Raw genomic sequence first — 20095 nt, 5'->3', positions numbered from 1 at the left:
TTGATAAATAAAATTATTGCATTTAATGTTTTCATGAAAATCCAAATCATATTCCTTAATGTTGTACCAAACAATGCCAGTTCAAATTAAAGAAAATGTACGTCAACACTACCTGAAAACAAAATTAATAAGGAGGTATAAAGCCCCACTTAAACTTTAATTTGTGTCAAGTGATCATGGCAACAAAGACGATTAAAATTATCTTATAATTATGCACAATGAATGAAAGCATAATAGATAGCAGAGTACTTTTCTACCATAAAATTATTTACACCCACTTTATTCAGCTAGAAACACTAGCTTGAGAGGTACTGGTCTGGTATATTCCACTTGAAATAACTTCTCTACAGCAAACAATTGTCTTATATTTGGAACATGTTGAAGAAAATAATTGTCTCATCATTTCTGTGTTTTGAGTCTTGATTACTGACAGTTCAAGGTACTGTGGGAGAATCCTGGTGTCCTGGATGGCTCAATGAACACATTAAGATCAAGCAGTGTCTGTATTCTGAAAATCATCTCCAGTCCATACAAATGCTTGTCGTGTAGGCGGCAGGTCCCGGCTTCTCCTACTGGCACTGGGTGTGGCAGGCGGGCGGGTGTGTTAGGAAAGTTTTACCCCGATTTTGTTCTGCTCCTTCTTCATCAGCCGCTGTGCTTCCTTCTCCATCTTCTTTCTCTGCTGTTCCGCTGCTCTCTTTTCTCTGTCCGCAATTTTCTGCTGCCTGAAAAGAAACGCATTTGCATCTTTACTTCCATAAAACACTGCACAGCTAAAATAGCAAATTAATTATAAAAGGGTGCCTTCTTATGATCAAGAAATAAATGTTTAATGTCTTTAATTTTCTCATTTCTCTGAAAATTTCAAGGATTTTTCAATAGGAGTATTTCTGCTTATCCTTAGAAGATGACTTTACAAAAAGAAATGTTATCTTTCTGTACAGATAGACGAAGTGAGTCACAAAGCTGAGACTTGTCCAATCACAGCAGTAGTATCTCCAGGAAGAAGGAATCCATAGCTTCTTACTTTCCTTCTTCACCTCATTTCTACAAAACTCTCTACTTCAGGGGGAAACTATCCAAAAAAGTTTGATATTGTAATTAATTCTCTCGTTATTATAATAGATTTTCAAAAATTAGCTAAAGGATGTTAGAAACACATTGCGAAGAGGAAAGGCTTTCAGATGGATCTTCTACTCAGAACCAAGAAATTTACAGATTAGCATTTGAGCAGCTCCATCCGGCACACCAGCAGGAATTTATCCGTTTCACACTACAACTCTTACTGGCTCTTAGCCTGGTATAACTCCAGGGACTAGAGATAACAGAAACACTCTGCTCAATTGGCTTGTGCAGGAAGGGAGACTGGGCCTGAAAGGGTGACACGGAGGGGCCTAGGTGGGGCTGAGACAGGAGCTCAGTGAGACTGAAGAAGGAAAGCGCGAGTTACCACTGGGCATGGAATAGGGAAGACCTACATCTATGGAGAACACTCCAGACTGGGGCATCTAAGTTAGCATATGTACAACTTCAAGTTTATGAAAATGGTGTTAATGCATCAATATTCATATGCATTCAGTAACAATCACAAACGCGAGGGGCAGTTACAGATGACCAAAATTCTTTGTGCCAACACTCCTACTTTCACTGTCAACTAACCACATTTAAAAATGAAAGAAAACCAACTTTACACTAGCTCTACTTAAGTCAAAGCATTGGCATTAAAAAGTAGGAAGGAAAATAATTATAAAGGACTGAATAGGTTATAAGAAGATAAACTTTGACATGGTTCCTATCTAAAATGAAAATATCATTAATGAACATTCAAGGCACAAGAAATAACTCAGATTACTGAAGACAAATATATATATAACTCATCCAGAGTCAAGTCTGGAATTGCTGCCGTACTAGAGTAAATACTGATTGAACTGATCACAGAGCTAGAGGACTGAGGGTGGCAATGAACACAGATCCACTTTCACAACGCTTAGTGTCTTTCTAAAAGGGAGCAATGCCACACGCCTCCATGTCCCACACTGGTGCAGCACACAGCATGATTTTCGTCTGTCTAATATTAATAATCTCATTCAATTAAATTGTCATTACAATGTAAAATATTCTTGTTTTCATTTTTGTTTTATTTAAGGAACAAGACAGAGGATGGAAAAGGGAAAGTTTTAGAGTAACATTAAGATGCTCTGTTCACGGCTAAAGATTCCATAACAATGTCATTGAGATTATTAGAGTCAAATGAACAGCTCTTTCTTTTATCCTTTTGCTACATAAAAATAATAATTATTAAAGCCCCTCAAATTTCCTAAAAATAGGTGATTTTTGAAACTATTATTTTTAAAATTCAGAATAAAAATGTCTGATGATCCTTGCGACATCATTACTTTAGTTCACAATTTCAAACACCTTTAATTAGAGACTCACTTACACTGACCAAAAGAAACCTAAATATGAAAACACCTTTAATTAGAGACTCACTCACACTGACCAAAAGAAAGCTAAATATGAAAAACTCTCACAACTTAAAAATGTGATTCCCTCTACCATTTACAAAAAGACATGCTGAAAACACGATTTAAAAGAAAAACAAAACAAAACGTCTACTTAACTGCACCCTCCGCTGGTTATTTAAGGTTATTATAAATTTACCATCAAAGACAAGAAAAGAACAAAAAACACCCATAAAAATGAGTACAGGGAAAAAGTAATTCATTTTCTATCTATAGAGCAAAAACAATCATAATTTTAAAATAAAAATTCTATCACTATATTTTGCTATTTTTTTATATTTTATGTGCATGAGCCTGCATGTATGTATGTGTATTATGTGTATACAAGTACACACAGAGGCCAGAAGGGGACACTGAATCCCATGAAGCCTATATGAGTGCTGGGAACAGAACCTGGGTCTTCTGGAAGAGAAGCAAGTGTTCTTACTCACCAAGCCATCTTCCAGCCCCTTGCTAGGTGATCTTAAATACACAGAGACTAGACAGATTGACACGTGAGGCTGCATCTGTGATAACACTCACAGTTCTGCCTTTCACTCTTCTTACCTTATTTTTTGACCCATCCTAGAAACACAAGAACCAGCCAGGTGGTGGCGGCGCACGCCTTTAATCCCAGCACTCAGGAGGCAGAGGCAGGCGGATCTCTGTGAGTTTGAGGCCAGCCTGGTCTACAAGAGCTAGTTCCAGGACAGTCAGGGCTACACAGAGAAACCCTGTTTCGAAAACAAAACAAAACAACAACAAAAGACCAAATAAACAAACAAAAAAGGAGTACAAGAACTAAGTTTATTACTCAATGAAATATAGAATGACCATCCAACAAAAATGAACTTTAAAACTACAGAATAATATTTGCTTTTCTGTAGCACGGATTGTTAATCTGACTTCCCTGTTTTATGATACTTTTGTGGACACTACAGTAAGACACATGGAGACTTTAGAGGTGCTTTATTAGCTACTTCTATTCAAATGGGAAGTTCAGACACTATATTAAACTGCGAAACAATAAAATCAAAATGACAACTTCTAATCTAGAAGACCATATCATGGTGGCTCACATTTCACAGAAGGAGATTCTGACTACCACGTGGTATGTATATGCAAGCAATTTTTACCATTAAGATTATTATTCATTGATTTAGACAGTGCTTTAAATCCATATAATGAGATATGAAATCTGGAATTCAGAACATGTTCAATAAGAAACAAGTTCTGTAAGGTTCAGTGTGGAAAAACAGAAACAGACAGACATTTGGCAGGGTAGGCTTTCCTGATCCTAAACACAGGAAATAAATTCATGGTGTCAGATAAATGTCATCTGCATACCTCAGAACTTCTTCTGCTTGCCAGGTCGCATCTTCTTCTTCTTCCCAGGCATTGGTGTTTTCTTGCCAGGTATCTAAGTCACCTAGTTCTGACTACATTGGAAAACAAAGAGAAAATAAGATCATAAAGAGCCGTCATTTTTCTACACAGTGGTTCAAAACCAAAACAGTTTTTTTTTTGTTTTTTTTTTTTTTTAAAAAAAGGAGCAGTTTTAAGTCTAACCCAAACTGTACCATTCCCTATATCAGGCATAAATGATCTAGCCTCTAGTCTGCCAAGAACTGCAGGTTTCACAATAATGCTGTGATGTGTGACTTTCCCAAGTGGTAAAAAATGTTCTGCACTACTGGTATAATAGTGGCACGCCTCATGGAGCCAACCACTTCTGACTGGATCTAAGATCTGCTCCACAGCGGGGAATTCACAGCTGGTACTATAAACCTGGTCAAGAGTCCATGGCTGGGGAGGACATAGGCATGAGTAGGGAACAGGCGTGCTGTGCTCACTAAATTAACTTCTAAAGATTTATGGTTATGCTTATAAGCTGGTGCTGCTGTCAGCTTTAGTCAGAGAAGCTTTTTTTCTCAATCAGCTATAGTTTCTATAGACTCCTAAATGCTCAAAATGACCAGCATCAGTGACTACTGAATGCTTAACTCTAAGAGGATGCCTCTTTTAAGACCTGCTGCCCCCACCTGAGCCAGGCTCAGAAAACACCTGGAAGGGGCAGGAGGAATGGGTAAAGCACTGTGAAATGCAGCCTCTCTGAAACGGCATAGCAAGGACACTCCAGACCTCAGAGAGCTGTAACTAACTGCATAAGACTTGCCCATGAAGAGTTCCTCTCACCATCCCCTCACGGAAGTGGGGAGGGCTCATGAGGCCCCTTTTACACCTGACAACCTACAAACATTTACTGATAGCTGGGGGATGGGAGCAGGGCAGAAAGACATTTTCTTCAGTGGTGCAGACACTGGCAAGTAAGCAACCAATTAAAATTCATACACACACGCACGCACACACACACACACACACAAAGGAGACAGAAGAGAGACTCTGTGTGTGTGTGTGTGTGTGTTGAGGAAGACCAGATTTCTTCATATTATGTCTTCATTGTTATATGTTTTTTGTTTGTTTGGTTTTGGTTTCTTTCGAGACAGGGTTTCTCTGTATTAACAGTCCTAGCTGTCCTGGAACTAATTCTTGTAGATCAGGCTAGCCTTGAACTCACAGATATCCACCTGCCTCTGCCTCCTGAGTGCTGGGATTAAAGGTGTGCACCACCATCACCCGGCTATTTTATGTTTCACAGAATACTGTTTTCTAATTAATTTTGGTTTTCACTTTGTTAGTTTGGACTAGACAAGAATAGATCCTTTTTTATTTGTTTGTTTCTGTCTCTTTGGGGGAACAAAAAGGAGAGAAATGATATAGATCGACTCCAGAACTAATGACAATGTCTACCTAGAGTAGTCTGTGTTGGAAATTTTAAAAACAAGCATATACTTTCCAGTTAAGCATATGAAATTTAAGTGCCTGCTATGCAAACATGACAATTTGAGTTTTGACCCTCAGCATCCATGTAAAAAACTGGACATGACAGTGTGTGCCTAAAATCTCAGTGGTTGGCAGGGGAGAGAGGAAGGTCCCAGGGGTTCCCTGGCCAATCTAAACAACAGGGGAGCTCTAGGTTCACTGGGAGACTATGCCTCAAAATGTAAGGTGGGAAGTCACAGAGAAGACATCAGCATTGATTTCACCTCTACACACACACACGTAAGTACACACACACACACACACACACCCTAAATATACCAAAAACATCCAAATGAAGCCAACAACAGTGAAAATATGTAAAAGATGATAGAAAAAAGTTGGTATTCTTAGTATAAAGTCTCCATATACAAATGATGAACTTCAGGATAAAAAAAGAATATCTTATCTGAAAAATACTCTGCACTGACAATCAACAGGCAGCAGCTAATGCTTCCTGGGGCAGAGGGATTTTCTTCAGTGGTGCAGCCACAATGTTCATGCTCCCATAAACTGCCACTGTAAATAATCCCTCAGCCATGTTCTTCATAAGCAACCCTGATAAAACTGATTGGGTCTTTAAAAAAAGGCATGAAAGGGGAAATATCTATGATGTTATATTTTATTGTTTGTAACGGTGTGCAATCATCTAACACTGTCTCCTCATTATAATCAATCCCCTTCTCTTCCCACACCACTGAAAATCAGTACTTATGCACAGGGAAATCCAAACAGCCCTACAGAAGAGGACATAACAAAACCCAAAAGATTTCATGTGAACTTGGAAGGTGAACACACTGGTCCTCCCAACCCAGTCAAGCCTGCAGCTGACTAGATTCACTGCCAACTCTGAGACAGAATCTCCCAGTTTAAACATCCCTCAGACTCTCAGAGCACAGAGGCTCAGAGACAAGGGACATTCAGCAGTCACTGTATTTGGGGTTTAGAACTGTTAGCTGGCGTAACCAGTCACGCGAAGCAAGCTTAGGCCTGGGGAGACATGTGGGTATTTGTGGGATTTCATTCTCATTTTGGACTTAAAAAACTCCCCAGATCATTCTGATATCTCCTCAGTGTTGGGCACCCCAATTTTGTACTTTGAATTCATCTTAAATTACATCACAGCTTAAATGTAATCTTACTCTGTGATGAAAAAAATTCCTAAGTTAAAACTTACCTCAGTCATTTTAGGGATAATTCCTATAATTCTAATTTTTAAATATCATCAAATTTTGTCTCTATGTTTTCTGTGTATAATGGTACCCTGACTATGTGTCCAATATAATTTGTAATCTTACTCAATATTATGTTGATAAAGCTTTGGATGAAGTTTTAAATTTGTTCAATTCCTTGAGAATTTTTCTCTTCTAAGAGAGAGAGAGAGAGAGAGAGAGAGAGAGAGAGAGAGAGAGAGAGAGGGAGGGGGGGGGAGGGAGAGAGAGAGAGAGAGAGAGAGAGAGAGAGAGAGAGAGAAGGAAAAAAGGATAAAAGCTCTCCCTAGCTCGCACTGGCATACTTACTGATTGATGAATGAAAGGCATGTCTTGTGTAGCTGCCAATCTACTGGAAAAACCTGTGCTACCATCGGGGATACTAAAATTCAATGGTTCTCTCTTCTTAATGACAATCTGAAACATAAATTACAACAGGATTACAAGGATAATCTACACAAAACCACATAGAAATAATTGATCAATATATTTGGTAATGCTTAAATTGTGCTTGTTCATCTTTATAATGCACAATGCAGTAAGAGTTATTCTGTAAACAGTACCAAAATTCCCATGCAATTATAACATAAATCAGCTTCATATCAAGAAAACTTGTATCTTATTTTTAAAAACATCTTTTCTTTTCCTTCTCCCTGGTTTATGAGGATCCCTAAAATTTAATTTGGTACTTTAAATTACTAAATTAAATAATAACATGTCTAATATGTTCTACCAAAAGTATACCTACCATCTTTAATATGTGGAATAGTATTAGAATATATTTACTTTAAATACTGTAAATTTCAGGAACAGCATCTTTAATCTAAATTAATGTAATAAGGCATGATATAATATACTAAATCCCAGCAATATATTTCCACAATACAAGATATACATCAACTGAGAAATTTGTTAAGTATCCTTCCTTACTGGAATATTTGAACACAGTTTAAAAAAGAAAGAACGCATATATGTAGCTGAAACTAAGAAAAAGACAGCAAGAAAATACATAAGGAGTGCTGAATAAAAACTACTTTCCTGTTATATAAAATATATGTATCTATCTATCTATCTATATATATATATACAAACATATTTATAGAATGTTTCTGTATTTGAATAAAAAGTATGAATTTCTGAAATAGAAGAGCAGAATTGAGTAACAGACACTATTAGAAGGAGATGAAGCAAAACTAACTCTTCATTTATTACACTGTGGTGTAAGAGGACAGTATGCATGACTGGTATCAAGAATAGCAGTATGTGATATACAAACAAGCAGAAAAGTTATTGAATGGCTACTCTGGGAAGCAGAATTGGCTGAGTGATGAGAAAGTCAGTCAGGGTTCATTATGAGCTCTTCAGTATTCTCCTATTTTGGTAAAAGGACAGAAAAACAGTCATTGTGCTCTTTCCAACACCTCTGCATCTCTACGCAAGCTCATCTCAACTCAAAAGGAAGTAAAGAGTAAACGCTAACAAACTCACAACAACTTTACAGTACTCTACCAAGGACTGGTTGCAAGAGCTGTACATGGTATATGATGGGAAATTATTAATGTATAGATATCATACTTGGAACTTCTTAAAACATCTAATTTTATTGGCTTAAGTTTCTCTTAGCAGAGACTAACAGCTACTATCTGAGAGCCAATAGAATTTCTGGAAATACTTAGCTAACTTAGAAAACTTCGGAATATGCATTATGAGATCTGTTTTAGGTGATGTGAATACATAACATTTTTATTTAATCTTCGAGAAAACAAAGTGATATACAGGCTTTCTAATGAACACAATTATACTCTCTAGTTTTACTGAGGCTCTAGGAAGCATTCTAAACTCCAAAAGCATGAATCTTCCACGTACTTTCTGAGTTTTCCTGATGGTTGGTGTCATGTCCTTGAAATAGTCAGGTTCCAGCTGTTCCAAAGAGTTTTGCTGTGTTGCCACACTCCCATTCCCTCCTTCAATCTTGACACTTGTGGGTGCGTCTTCATCCCAGGAAGTCCACTCCTCCACATCTGTCTAAATGTAATTGATTGAACTGTGAGACACAAAAGGACAACCTAACGATCACCTCGACCTTTATTAGAGAATCTGAGACACTGGTTTTAAAACTCTCTCGAGCCACAGACATATATGCAATTCAAACCACACTCCGAAACTATTTCAAGCAGGTGCTTTTGAAAACTGAGTTAGCATTATATGTACCGGACACATAGGGTAGACTGGAACTTTCCATTCAACCCTAACCAAACTAATCACCTGACTTTAAAAAAAAAGTATCAACATTTTCCACAAGACATGAGGGAAGTAAAAGTCTCAATGTGATAAAAAAAAAATTCCCAAAAAATAAGCCAGAATTTTCAATATCTCAGGAATCCGTGAATCTCAATTCACATGCAAAACTAATTACAAAATGGCAACCCCACGATGATATAAATGTAGGATACATATAAAAATTTAAATACTAAATGTTTCATAAAAGTGCCAGGTACTTAAAATCAGTAGGGGAGAAATTATTTGTTAAGACACACACACACACACACACACACACACAAACACACTATAAAGAACTGAATAAAAGTAAGCAAACGATAAGAAAAAGACTGAGAATCCTGACCACCCAATCCTCCTGACGCAGTTCATCTAGTGTGAAAAGCCGTGTTCTGGAGTACACCTCCATTACAGACTACCTGCTTAGGGACAGACGAATAATCAACTGTGGTGGGCAAAGTTATTTGGTCTCCACTTAATTTCCTTCCTCTGCCAGATCTGAAAGAAACAGGATATATTTCAAGAAACACCCAGACAAGCATGCATGAAAACACATTTTAGATAATAATTTACTCAGAAAATGGGACTTTTCAACTTTATAATTATTGTTTTAAACAATAACTGCCCAGAAAGCTATGATGAAAAAACATGACTCAGCAATCTTGCCAATGTTTCCCAAATCTTAGGCAATGTAGCTGCTTTTCTGTTAGGATTGGAATTACAGACAAATTTATAGGATTTGGGATGAACTGAACATCAAACACAAATGCAAGCCTCCCCCAGTATTCTGGGTCCTGGAGATTAAGCTCTAAGCTACTAACCAGGAAGAACTGGTTTTACATTTCATAGACTGCTTGGTAAAATTAAGTATTCAACTATTAAAAAGTTTGAAAATCAGGGGTTGGAGAGACGACTCAGGAGTTAAGAGCACTAGCTGCGCTTCCAGAGGACCCAGGTTCAGTTCCCAACACTTACATGGCAGCTCACAACTGTCTACAACTCCAAGATCTGACACCTTCACACAGACATACACCCAGGTAAAACATCAATGCACATGGAATAAAAGAAATTAATTAAAAAAGGGAAATTTTGAAAATCAATTAGCCAAACTAAACCAATTGATTTCTAAGGATTTGTAGAGAAATACTACATTAATCAGGATATAATATCATTCAGTTGTTCACATGAGCTAAAGAATCCACACTGACAAGACTTTCAAAGCAACTTTACTGAGGCTAATGAGAATTAATTGATCAGCTACAGTATCCTCATCTGTCAACTGGATAGCCACACTTCTAAGGTTCTTTTTAAGGCTTTAACTAAGAAATGTATTTAAAGCAGCTAGAATAACATTAGCTACATAGTGAGACATAAAAACACATGAGCCACTAAAACCAGCAGTCTGGAACTCATTCCCTTAGAGCAAAGGGGGTTATTTTAGGACAAATTCACAAGCTTTATTTTATTCACTTTATTTTTATTCACTTTTATAAAGACAAAACTATTACAGCCTATTACAAAATTTATTCCACAAGTATGGAATTTTACAACACATAATCCAGCTTCGTTTTGCCACCTAAGTTTACCCTAATAAAGAGCTGGTTTTCTTTACAACTGAATGTACACAGTCCTAAACATGCTGACACTGACAACAGAAACTCCCAGTGACAAACAAAGCCCTTGATATGAAACCAAATATCATTTCTTATTCTAACACTAGCCTACACTGACTGGACTGTTAGAAACTGCAGACACATGAAGACACCGACGCTCCAGGACAATTGCTGACGACGCCTTTGCTTCTGTCTGGTGCCAGCAGTTACTCCCATCCTGCTTCCCTAGTAAATTTCTGGTCACTCTTCTTCATTCTCTGACTTGAACATTTTTTTCACCAAATCCTCAAGGATCAACCACTCCATTTCTTCCATGTGTTTCTTGACTTCTCATCTCCCAGTGATCATTTCTACTCCACAGCATTTCATCAATACGCTAACTTCTGAACAGGCTCAACCTAGTATTGTGTGTACCTTCCTAAACTACCTGCTGAAGAGAAGGCTGATTACTACCTACATCTGCTTTCCTTCTACCCTAACTATCCCTAAGCTTCTCTGGAAAACTTACACCAAAAGACCTAACAGTCTAACAGTTCCTCTGATTGATAGCTTTCTGTTTTGGTTTTTTTTTTTTTTTTTTTTTTTTTTTTGAAACAGAGTCACTTTATGCAGCTCTGGCTCTCTCACAGAAATCCGCCTGCCTTTGCCTTCCAAATGCTGTGATTAAAGGCATGGACCATTCCTGGGTTTTTTTTTTTGTTTGTTTGTTTGAGATCCGCCTGCCTCTGCCTCCCAAGTGCTGGGATTAAAGGCGTGTACCACCACTGCCCGGCCATGGACCATTCCTGATTAAGACTTAGGCCCAAACAACTCAGTACTTATATATGTCCTGAGTTCTCAGTAGCCAATTGAAAAGCTCTCTTTTCTTAACCCTCTCATTATGACCAAAAAGCTGAGAAAGGAGGAATGCAAACTTGAGGACAGCCTAAGCTACACAGAAATATAGAAGCCAGCCTGGGGAATAGCAATATCTTGTTTCAAAACAAGAAAAGAAAAAAAGGGCAGAAAATAAAAATTATTATTTTTATTTGTAATAAAATACAAATTTTTGCTATTAAAATATATATGCCATTTGGACATTACATAGCCGCTGAAGCCTTCAATCACAATGAATACAGCCACCCTCACTTTCTGCTCTACATTAATTTTGGCGGCATAATGACTTTTAATTACAACCTAAGAACGTAGCTTTGTAATGATATGTTACCAACAAAGCTATAGACCCCAGTGCTGCAAATATGAGCTGTCTGAATTTGGATTCCACCCATGCTCAGCAGATACTGACCACTGCAGCTCTGCTGGAAACTCTTAACCCTTAGAACACACTTCTGAATGTCACGGGGAGTCCTGAGGCACCTTGGAGTTGAGAAGCCCCAGCTAGAGTGTGTCATGTGCTGAGACAGAAGGATTTGAAATCTAAGGAAAACCAAATTTAGCCAAACACTTTATTCTGGCCACACACACTTATCTTTTTTATAGTTTCTTTGTTTAAAGTTTCAAAAATCCATTTTTATTTTATGAGTCTGTGTACATCTTATGTGTGCCTGTGCATCATGTGCACACCTGCTATCTGCAGAGGCCAGAAAGAGCCCTGGATTCCCCAGAACTGGAGTTGAGAGATCTGTGAGCCACCATGTGGATTCTAGGAACCAAACCCTGGTTCTCTGCCAGAGCAACAAGAACTCTCAGCCACTTCCATCACTCCAGCCCCTCTCTGTTCAAAGTTTTAAAAATAAATACAAAAATAGCATTTATATAGAAATATTCATAGAAATACCTAAGCTTAACTTTGCCTAACCACTTCTAAATATTCCAATCATGAGAGAATACATATTATCTGTGATCACGGTACTATTTAACCTTGGTCTGCTTCTTTCCAAAATTTTACAGGACTAATTACTTAATATATTTAAATGGAAGATGTGAACAGCTGAAAGAACAAAACAACTGAAATCCTTTCTAGATCTGCAAAAATGTTTTGAAAGAGCATAGAGATTAATGCGTATTTTAAGCAGGACAGCTAGTTTAAATATGATATCCATGTCTTTTGAAGTTAGGAAGTAATCTACACCAATGAAGAGACAAATAGGTCTGTTTAAACACAGAAATCATTTACCTGCATATCAGTCTCTTTAGGAATGAGAACACCGTTGCTAGGCAGGTACAAACTTTAAATAACCGAAACTGAGTGATGGCCATGGCGAGAACCAAAACCTGTGGGAAAAGGAAAGACACGCACACAAAACAATATATTAGACGTGTTGCTGAAGCCATGCTCTTCTTTTGAATTCAAACTAAAAAGTCCTTATGCACTAAGAGAAATCTGACATCTTCACTTTTCTCTAAAAGCTACAAATATAACATTAAATTCCAATACAATGTAAATCATTTAATAGTTGTGAGGAAGAATACTCTTCACCCTCAGTCTCTAAAAAATGCTTTGCCTAAACTAGTACAAATTTACTTACAATTTAAAAGCTCAAAAAAGGACAACATAGTATATATCTACCCTTTCTATACCTTTTAAAATTTGATTCACCTCAACATAGCACTGCGGAAAATATTTTCAACCTTGAGATACTCTCATTATTTCACAGATGGCAAAACTAAACTGAGTCAAGTCAGCTAACATGTTCTAAGCATAGCTAGTAAGTTCAGACAAAGGATAAAGGCCATCTAGTTCAGGTTCGCAAACTTAGTGATCTGTTCAAAGAAACAGTGATGCTTGGGCCTGCACTTAGTAAATCTATTAATCCAGTCTCTGAGGAATAAGGACAAATCATACCCAACAGTAACTTGCAGGTTTTTAAAGATAGCTCATAATGAAGTTTCCTCAACTAAATGAAGTATTACATTAGTAGGTTAAAAATTAAATAATAAATATTTGCCTCTCATGATGGGAGGGGAGATATAGACGCATTAGGAAACTAAGATCTGTATCTTAACCTGAGTGGTAAAATAGGATTTGCTTTGTTGCATATATTATTTATATATTATACCGCAATATAAAAGCTCAATACACACAGCCAAATAGTAAAGAAAAAGAAAGAAGAAAACAAGAAAGCAAGGAAAACACACTAACTGCCATGGTCCCTGATCTTGACTGCTCTGTAGTCAGTAACTGGCAGCTCCTTCTGAAGAACCACAGCTAGTACTTTCTGGTTCTAGGGTTAAAAGTAGAATGCAGACTACTAAAGGTACAACGGAAAAGTTCCACAAGGTTCCTGTAGCAACGCCCATGTATTTTTGCGCATCTGAAGACTGCCTACCTTAACTGAATGGCCTACTCAATGTCCAAGGCTAGAGGTGGCAAAGAACAGAGATGCTAAACGAAAGGCAACCAAGAAAACATGACCAATCTCCTTCTTCAAGTACTACACACACACACACACACACACACACACACACACAATTTATGACAAATATCCCCAAGGTGGTGTACTTGGTTTCAAAAACAGCAACAAAGCTGACTCCTTTTTCCTCAAAGAATCTCAGAGATGCCAATGGCTTACAAGCATTATTTGGTTTCCCAATGTTGTCCATATTGTTTCCTACTCTCTTGGTGGAATACAGCCTTCTTAGCCTATGTTTTTCCACTGAAAAACTTCACATTTTCTACTTCACAGCAGAGTAATATCTATATACTACCTATGTGCTCTACCCAATACTTCTCTGAAGGATTTTTTTTAACTTGGTACATTGTTATCATTTGCAAAATAAAATTTGAAAGAAATATTTGATGCATCATTATAAGTAGAATGAATGGAATAAAATGGTAAATTAAGGCTTCATTAAAGTTGATTGGTCAAAAGTACCTGCTAAACAAATAGAAAAGCAAACTTCCCAAAGAGAAGTTTGAGTAAGCATTAGTGCCCTGCACAGGAAATGGATGGAACCAAAGACCGTGTTGCTGAGCAAAATAAGCTAGTCAGAAGGACAAAGACAGCATTTCCCCCCATTGTTTGTACAAGCTAGATTTCCAATACAAGAAGACATGAAAATAGATGTGGTACTATTTGTAAGAAGATGGAGACCAGAAGAACAATAGTAATGGGGGGCAGGGGGTGAAACAAATTGCATTACATAAAGGAATGAAATATAATGGAGCCCAGTAATTTATACAGTCAATATACATTAATAAAAATTCAGGGTAAATTTTAAAAATATAATAAATTTTCAGAGCCGGGAGGCGGTGGCGCACACCTTTAATCCCAGCACTCGGGAGGCAGAGGCAGGCGGATCTCTGTGAGTTTGAGGCCAGCCTGGTCTACAAGAGCTAGTTCCAGGATAGGCTCCAAAGCTACAGAGAAACCTTGTCTCAAAAAACAAACAAACAAATAAATAAATAAATTTTCAGAAAAATTATTTAAAAGGTAGCTTTATAGCTCAATGGCATATATCACTAGGAAAGAACATACAGCCAAAGAGATACTCCTGAAAGATTTTTTTTGGGGAAAAAGACATTTACTATTTGGTACTGTGACAGGGTGCTGCCTTAGGCTGAGAACAAACTTCATCCAGTCTTGAGGAGCTACACTTCTCATACATCCAAAGTGTCACTACTCAGTAATGCCCGGCACCTTGAATGACTCCAACAAAAAGTAGAAATAAGATCTCAAGTTTAAGTGAAAAACCAGAGAGTCGGATTATTACTGATTAGAGAACAGAATTCCCTCTTAACAATTAACAACATTCCGATTCTGTGAGAAATTTGCTTCTGTAATTAATGAAAGAGACCTACAATTCACTAACCATTATGAATCAAGCACCACCTAAACACTAGCTAATTGAACCCACAGAACTTATTTTTAGTGAGATAGATATTTTCCTCATCTAGTAGAATAGAAACAGAATAAGCACATTTCCACATTCCTACAACCGCTTGCGTTCAAACCTACATCGATTTCATTTGAAAACCAAGAACAAACTAGTCTCAAACATCCTCAGGAATCAGGGGAGACATGAGTTCCAGGATAAAATTTCCAACCAGTTTCACTAAAATGGGGAAAATGTACCCAAGCTATTAAGTAACACTGTATCAATGACACTGACTCGTAGACAAATCTTACTCAGGAATTGTACATAACGCTGCAAATAGAAAGGGGTGAATAGATATTGGCGCACACTCTGTAACATATGCTACACTCTTAAGGAAAAAACACTTCCCTGCAAAGAGAAACCCTCTTTGCTACTCGGTGGTCTTGAGTTTCTTTCTACATCTACTTTATTCAAAAGAAAAAGCCTAGAAAGATAGGACCCTTCCAGTGTGCCTCAGTTTCTTATCTCTAAATCTTAGGCAGCGCCAGCATTTATGCGCTCAAATATTTCCTGAATGAAAAGGAACCAGCATTCCTTGGGCCGTAACATGTTCGGGATGTAGTCCAAATGTTTCATCACTCCAGGTAACAGATGAGGGCCGTAACTGGTCTGAGTAATTTAGACAGGTTAAACCAGGATTAATTGGAAGAGATCCCAAGGCCTGGCTCCCTCTACATATTCCGTTTGAAATGATTTTAATAGTATACATATCGCTACCGTCTGGTTTCTAAAATACGCTATTAATTAGAAAAATATTTGGGTCTACTTTGTAATTTGGGTGCTTTAAAATGCTTTGTAGAACCAGGCAATATTGAAATAGCCTATTACCAAAATACATGAATTAAAAAAAAACATTCCTTAAAATGACTAACAAAATTCAGAAACTTTATATATGACAGAGGAAGAATTACGAAAAATGACATCTCCGATAAAGCAATTAGGATGAGAGGTCTGTTGTGTCAACTGAGAAAGATCTCTCTACAGCTGGGGTGGAAAGCATAAAGAAAAAGAATCCTGCATGAAGTCAATTCCTCCTTGCGCTCAGTGATCACATGCTGGAGTAAAGATCCATCCTACAATTCATTACGCCAAGCAGTGATACCCACTCAACGCGTCATTTAGTGCTGTACTTCACAACCCGAGCCTCTTCATACAAACACTCCAAAGTCCTACGATCTACAGCAGCACAGAACAGACTCAAAGGAAGTCCCGAACTCGCTAAAGTTAAAAATCCCCAAGGTTCCAATGAAAATCCCCCTGCACCCAAACAGGAAAAACGACGGGTCACCAGCAGAGGCAAGTAAGCAGAAACAGCAGCGCTGTTTGGACAAGCTGGAGGTAAAAATCGTCTCTGTACCACCGGGCCCTCGCATGTGACCCCCGCTGGGACAGCCGTCTAGGTGGGCCGTCTTCTGAAATGACTCCGCGGAGAGTTTCCTAACTGAAATCATTTTCACTTTCGCATGACCCACCTAGAATCTGGCCGCCGGGGAAAAAAAGAAAATCATACCCACTGCACAGATGAGCAAAACAACACGCGAGTTTTCTGGTTACGCAATCCCACGCCCGGCGGCGGGCGTCATGCTAGGCGCTCTACACTGCAGGAGGTGGAAGCCAGCCGGGTGGGCTGGGATTCGGAGGTTGGGGACATCGGGCCCCGGAGGTGCGAGGCCCGAAGAGGGAGGACAGGAAGGAGGCGCATTGCCCTTGGGGAAGACTCAACACGGGGCTTTTCCGGGTCGGCAGCGCACAGGCCGGTGTCCCAGGCGGTGCGCGTGGCATGGCGAGGGCACACGGGCTCAGCCGGTTCCTAGCCACGCCGGGCTCGCCCCACAGGTCACCCTGACCCGGAAACAGTCCCCCTCACCCCAGGGGTGGCCCGGCGTGGAGGAGGTCGCGGGAAGAGGGCCGAAGAGGAAGGCGGGAGGGCAGGAAGTACGGGACGACCCAGAGGGGGACCGCGAGTGGTCAGGAGGCGGGTGGGGTCGAGCCAAGCCCCCCACCCTCGCGGGCGGGCGGGCGCGCGCAGGCCGCACACACTCACCTGCCCCTCCCCCTGCCCGCCCGCCCGCCCGGCGGAGGCTCCGATCCGCCGCGGGCCGCGCGCGCGGGCGCACACGCGCGCACACACACACACACACGCGCGCGCGCGCGCGCACGCGGCTTCCCCCGAGCTCGCGCTCGGCCGGCTCAGCCCCAGCTCCGCTCATTCAAAGCCGGGCGCGCGCTCCGCCGCAGCCGCCGTTGCCGCCGCGCAGCCGCCATGGCCGCCCCTTCGCCAGAAAGCCCGCCCCGAACCCCGGATCCGCCCAGGCTCCGCCCTACTCCCCGCCCAGGCCCCGCCTCCCAGCCCTATTCCCCGCCTCCAAGGCGGAGCTATGTGCTGTCTACAGGCTCTCCCTTCCGCACCCCGCCCCAGGTCTCTTCTGGCCCAATAAGGGGATAGGCTGCTTCTTTGACGTACAGGCCGCAAGCCAATGGATGTAGAGGGCGTGACTAGCGCCGCAGCGATAAGGAAGCTTGAGCTTTGGCCTTTTGTTGATACCGGTAGTTGTTGGTTTCCCTGATTTATTTATTTTGGTCGTGGAGCGAATGGGCTTGTGCCAAGTTGTCCTCCTTTCCTCCAGTATAGATGATTGTCTCGCCCGTGACCTATCCCCTTTCTGCTCCCTCCGTAAAAACCTGCCCGCCAGATGGGGCCAAGGGGAAGCTGCGTCTAGATTAGGAAGCATTGGAGGAGCTCCTCTGTCTCAGAACGGACTAGGACAGACCCCAGTTATTGCAGCACCTGACACGTTTACTAGTCTCTCCCAGGATTTAGCCTGCTCGTCTAAAATCTTAGTTCAGTTTTTAACTGGAAGTAAAGGAGCATTTCCTCTAAGTTCCTCGTTATATCCTGGCCTGCATCAGGGCTAGGCATTTTACCAAGCTCCCCTTCTTTTGTGGTTCTCTCTTGGAATAGGATATTTTTATGTTGTTTATTTTTGTTTTGTTTTTACTTTTAATTGTACATATTCATTGTACATGTCACTGTGTCCCATAAAAAAATGCTTTCACATAAGGATACATTGTATCTTGAACCCCCCACTAAACCATCCCTCTTTTTTTCTTCTACCTCCCGTGGACCCTTGTTCCCCTAGAGTCTACAGCCTATACAGTTTCCTTTTACTTATTTATGAGTTTCCATGCTGTCTTCTATCTTGTATGCTAGTAAACCCTAGAGCAACTGTTCTCAAGCCGTGGGTGCGAGCTTTTTAAGGCTTGAACAACCCTTAATAGTACAAAATTGCAGTTATGAATAGCAACAAAAATGATTTTATGGTTGGGGTCACCTCAACATGAGCTGTATTAAAGGGTCACAGCATTAGCAAGGTTGAGAACCACTTAGAGTTTATGACTGAATTGGACTAGGAACCCTTAAGATACTGTTGGAAAGTGGCTGGTGTGTGTGTGTGTGTGTGTGTGTGTGTGTGTGTGTGTGTGTGTGATATCCAAAAGCTGAAAACAGATTTTTTCTAATTGTTTCTCAACTAGTCTTTTTCTTCATATACCAAGATCTCCTGAGTAAATTGGGAGCGAGGGGGGTCACGAGATAGGGTAAAAGGAGATGGGGAGGAAGAAAGGGGAGCAGAGAAAAATGTGTAGCTCAATAAAAACAATTTTAAAAAGACTTGGAAAAAAGTGACAACTGCCTTTGTTCTCCCACCATGATTCACCCACTATCTGTCACTTAACTTCCAGCATTCTGCCCCACCCTCCTCCCTGTATTCTGCTCCACACTTTTATTAGTAATTTAGTGTCTTTTTTGTTTGTTTTTTTTTGTTTTTTGAGACAGGGTTTCTCTGTGTAACAGGCCTACATGTCCTGGAACTAGCTCTTGCAGACCAGACTGGCATCAGACTCACAGAGATCCTCCTGCCTCTGTCTCGCAAGTGCTGGGATTAAAGGCATTCACCACTACCACCCGCATATTTTATTTTCTTTATCTGTCTTTGAGAAAGAGCCTTGCTGGTCTTGAACTTAAGCCCCTCCTGCCTCAGCCTCCATGGTATTCTGGAATAACTAACATGTATCACCAATTCAAACCAACAATTTAGTATGCTTACCCTGCAAGGAGGAAGAAAGTGAATTTAGCATTCTAGGTAAACACGGATGCATTATTTAATCTCTTAATCTGGGTTTCCTTTTAAGTGAATTTACTGCTTACAAAACTTTTCGTGAAGTCTGGCACATACTAAGCAATCATAGATTATAGCCATTCAACACTTGACCACTTTAAAGAAGTTCCGTGCAGTCTGCTAAACAGGTATCCTAACTGTAATCTCTTCTATTGTACAAATTCCAATAATCTATAATTTCCAATATTTTTGAATTTCCAAACTTCAGTCATTCCTGACATGAGTTTTTTTTTTTCGAGATAGAGTTTCCCTGTGTAGCCCCTATAGATCAGGATGGCCTTGAACTCAGAGATCCATCTGCCTGTGCCCCTCAAGTGCTGGAACTAAAGGTGTGCACCACCACTAGGCTGTTTTATCTTTTTAAGTTTATTACTTACATCTCTGTTACAAATTACTTATATCCCATGTTAATTTCTTCCTTTTCATGATTTTTTTCTCTTTTAATTTGTCACTTCCGATTAAAAGGAAGGAGGGCACACACTTCTGTAGAACACCTGGTGACTGAGTACATCCTTGCTTCACACCATAGAACAAAAGAAAAGCAATGGTACTGGCTGGCTAGTTTTATATCAATTTGACATGAGCTAGAATTATCAAAGAGGGTGCCTCAATTTCAT

The 20095-nt window shown here is 39.8% G+C and overlaps 1 protein-coding gene across 2 annotated transcripts; it reads right to left on the bottom strand.

Moving 5' to 3' along the window:
* Ebag9 (estrogen receptor binding site associated antigen 9) lies at positions 1 to 17124 on the bottom strand. Of its 2 annotated transcripts, none has more exons than XM_038343254.2 (7): positions 16773 to 17124; positions 12599 to 12696; positions 9289 to 9367; positions 8459 to 8617; positions 6902 to 7009; positions 3849 to 3940; positions 1 to 725 (listed from the first exon to the last, which is right to left on the bottom strand). In XM_038343254.2, exons 2-7 carry the CDS (start codon positions 12679 to 12681, stop codon positions 605 to 607), a joined length of 642 nt encoding a protein of 213 aa, XP_038199182.1. In that variant the 5' UTR covers positions 12682 to 12696; positions 16773 to 17124; the 3' UTR covers positions 1 to 604. The 2 variants fall into 2 exon arrangements, with proteins under 2 accessions (XP_038199182.1, XP_038199181.1); XM_038343253.2 differs by having other exon boundaries at positions 16811 to 17124.
* Between the last annotated feature and the right edge of the window lie 2971 nt (positions 17125 to 20095).

This window comes from Arvicola amphibius, chromosome 9 (assembly GCF_903992535.2).
Source record: "Arvicola amphibius chromosome 9, mArvAmp1.2, whole genome shotgun sequence".
Taxonomy (NCBI): domain Eukaryota; kingdom Metazoa; phylum Chordata; class Mammalia; order Rodentia; family Cricetidae; genus Arvicola; species Arvicola amphibius.
This window is presented reverse-complemented; position numbering and strand designations above follow the sequence as displayed.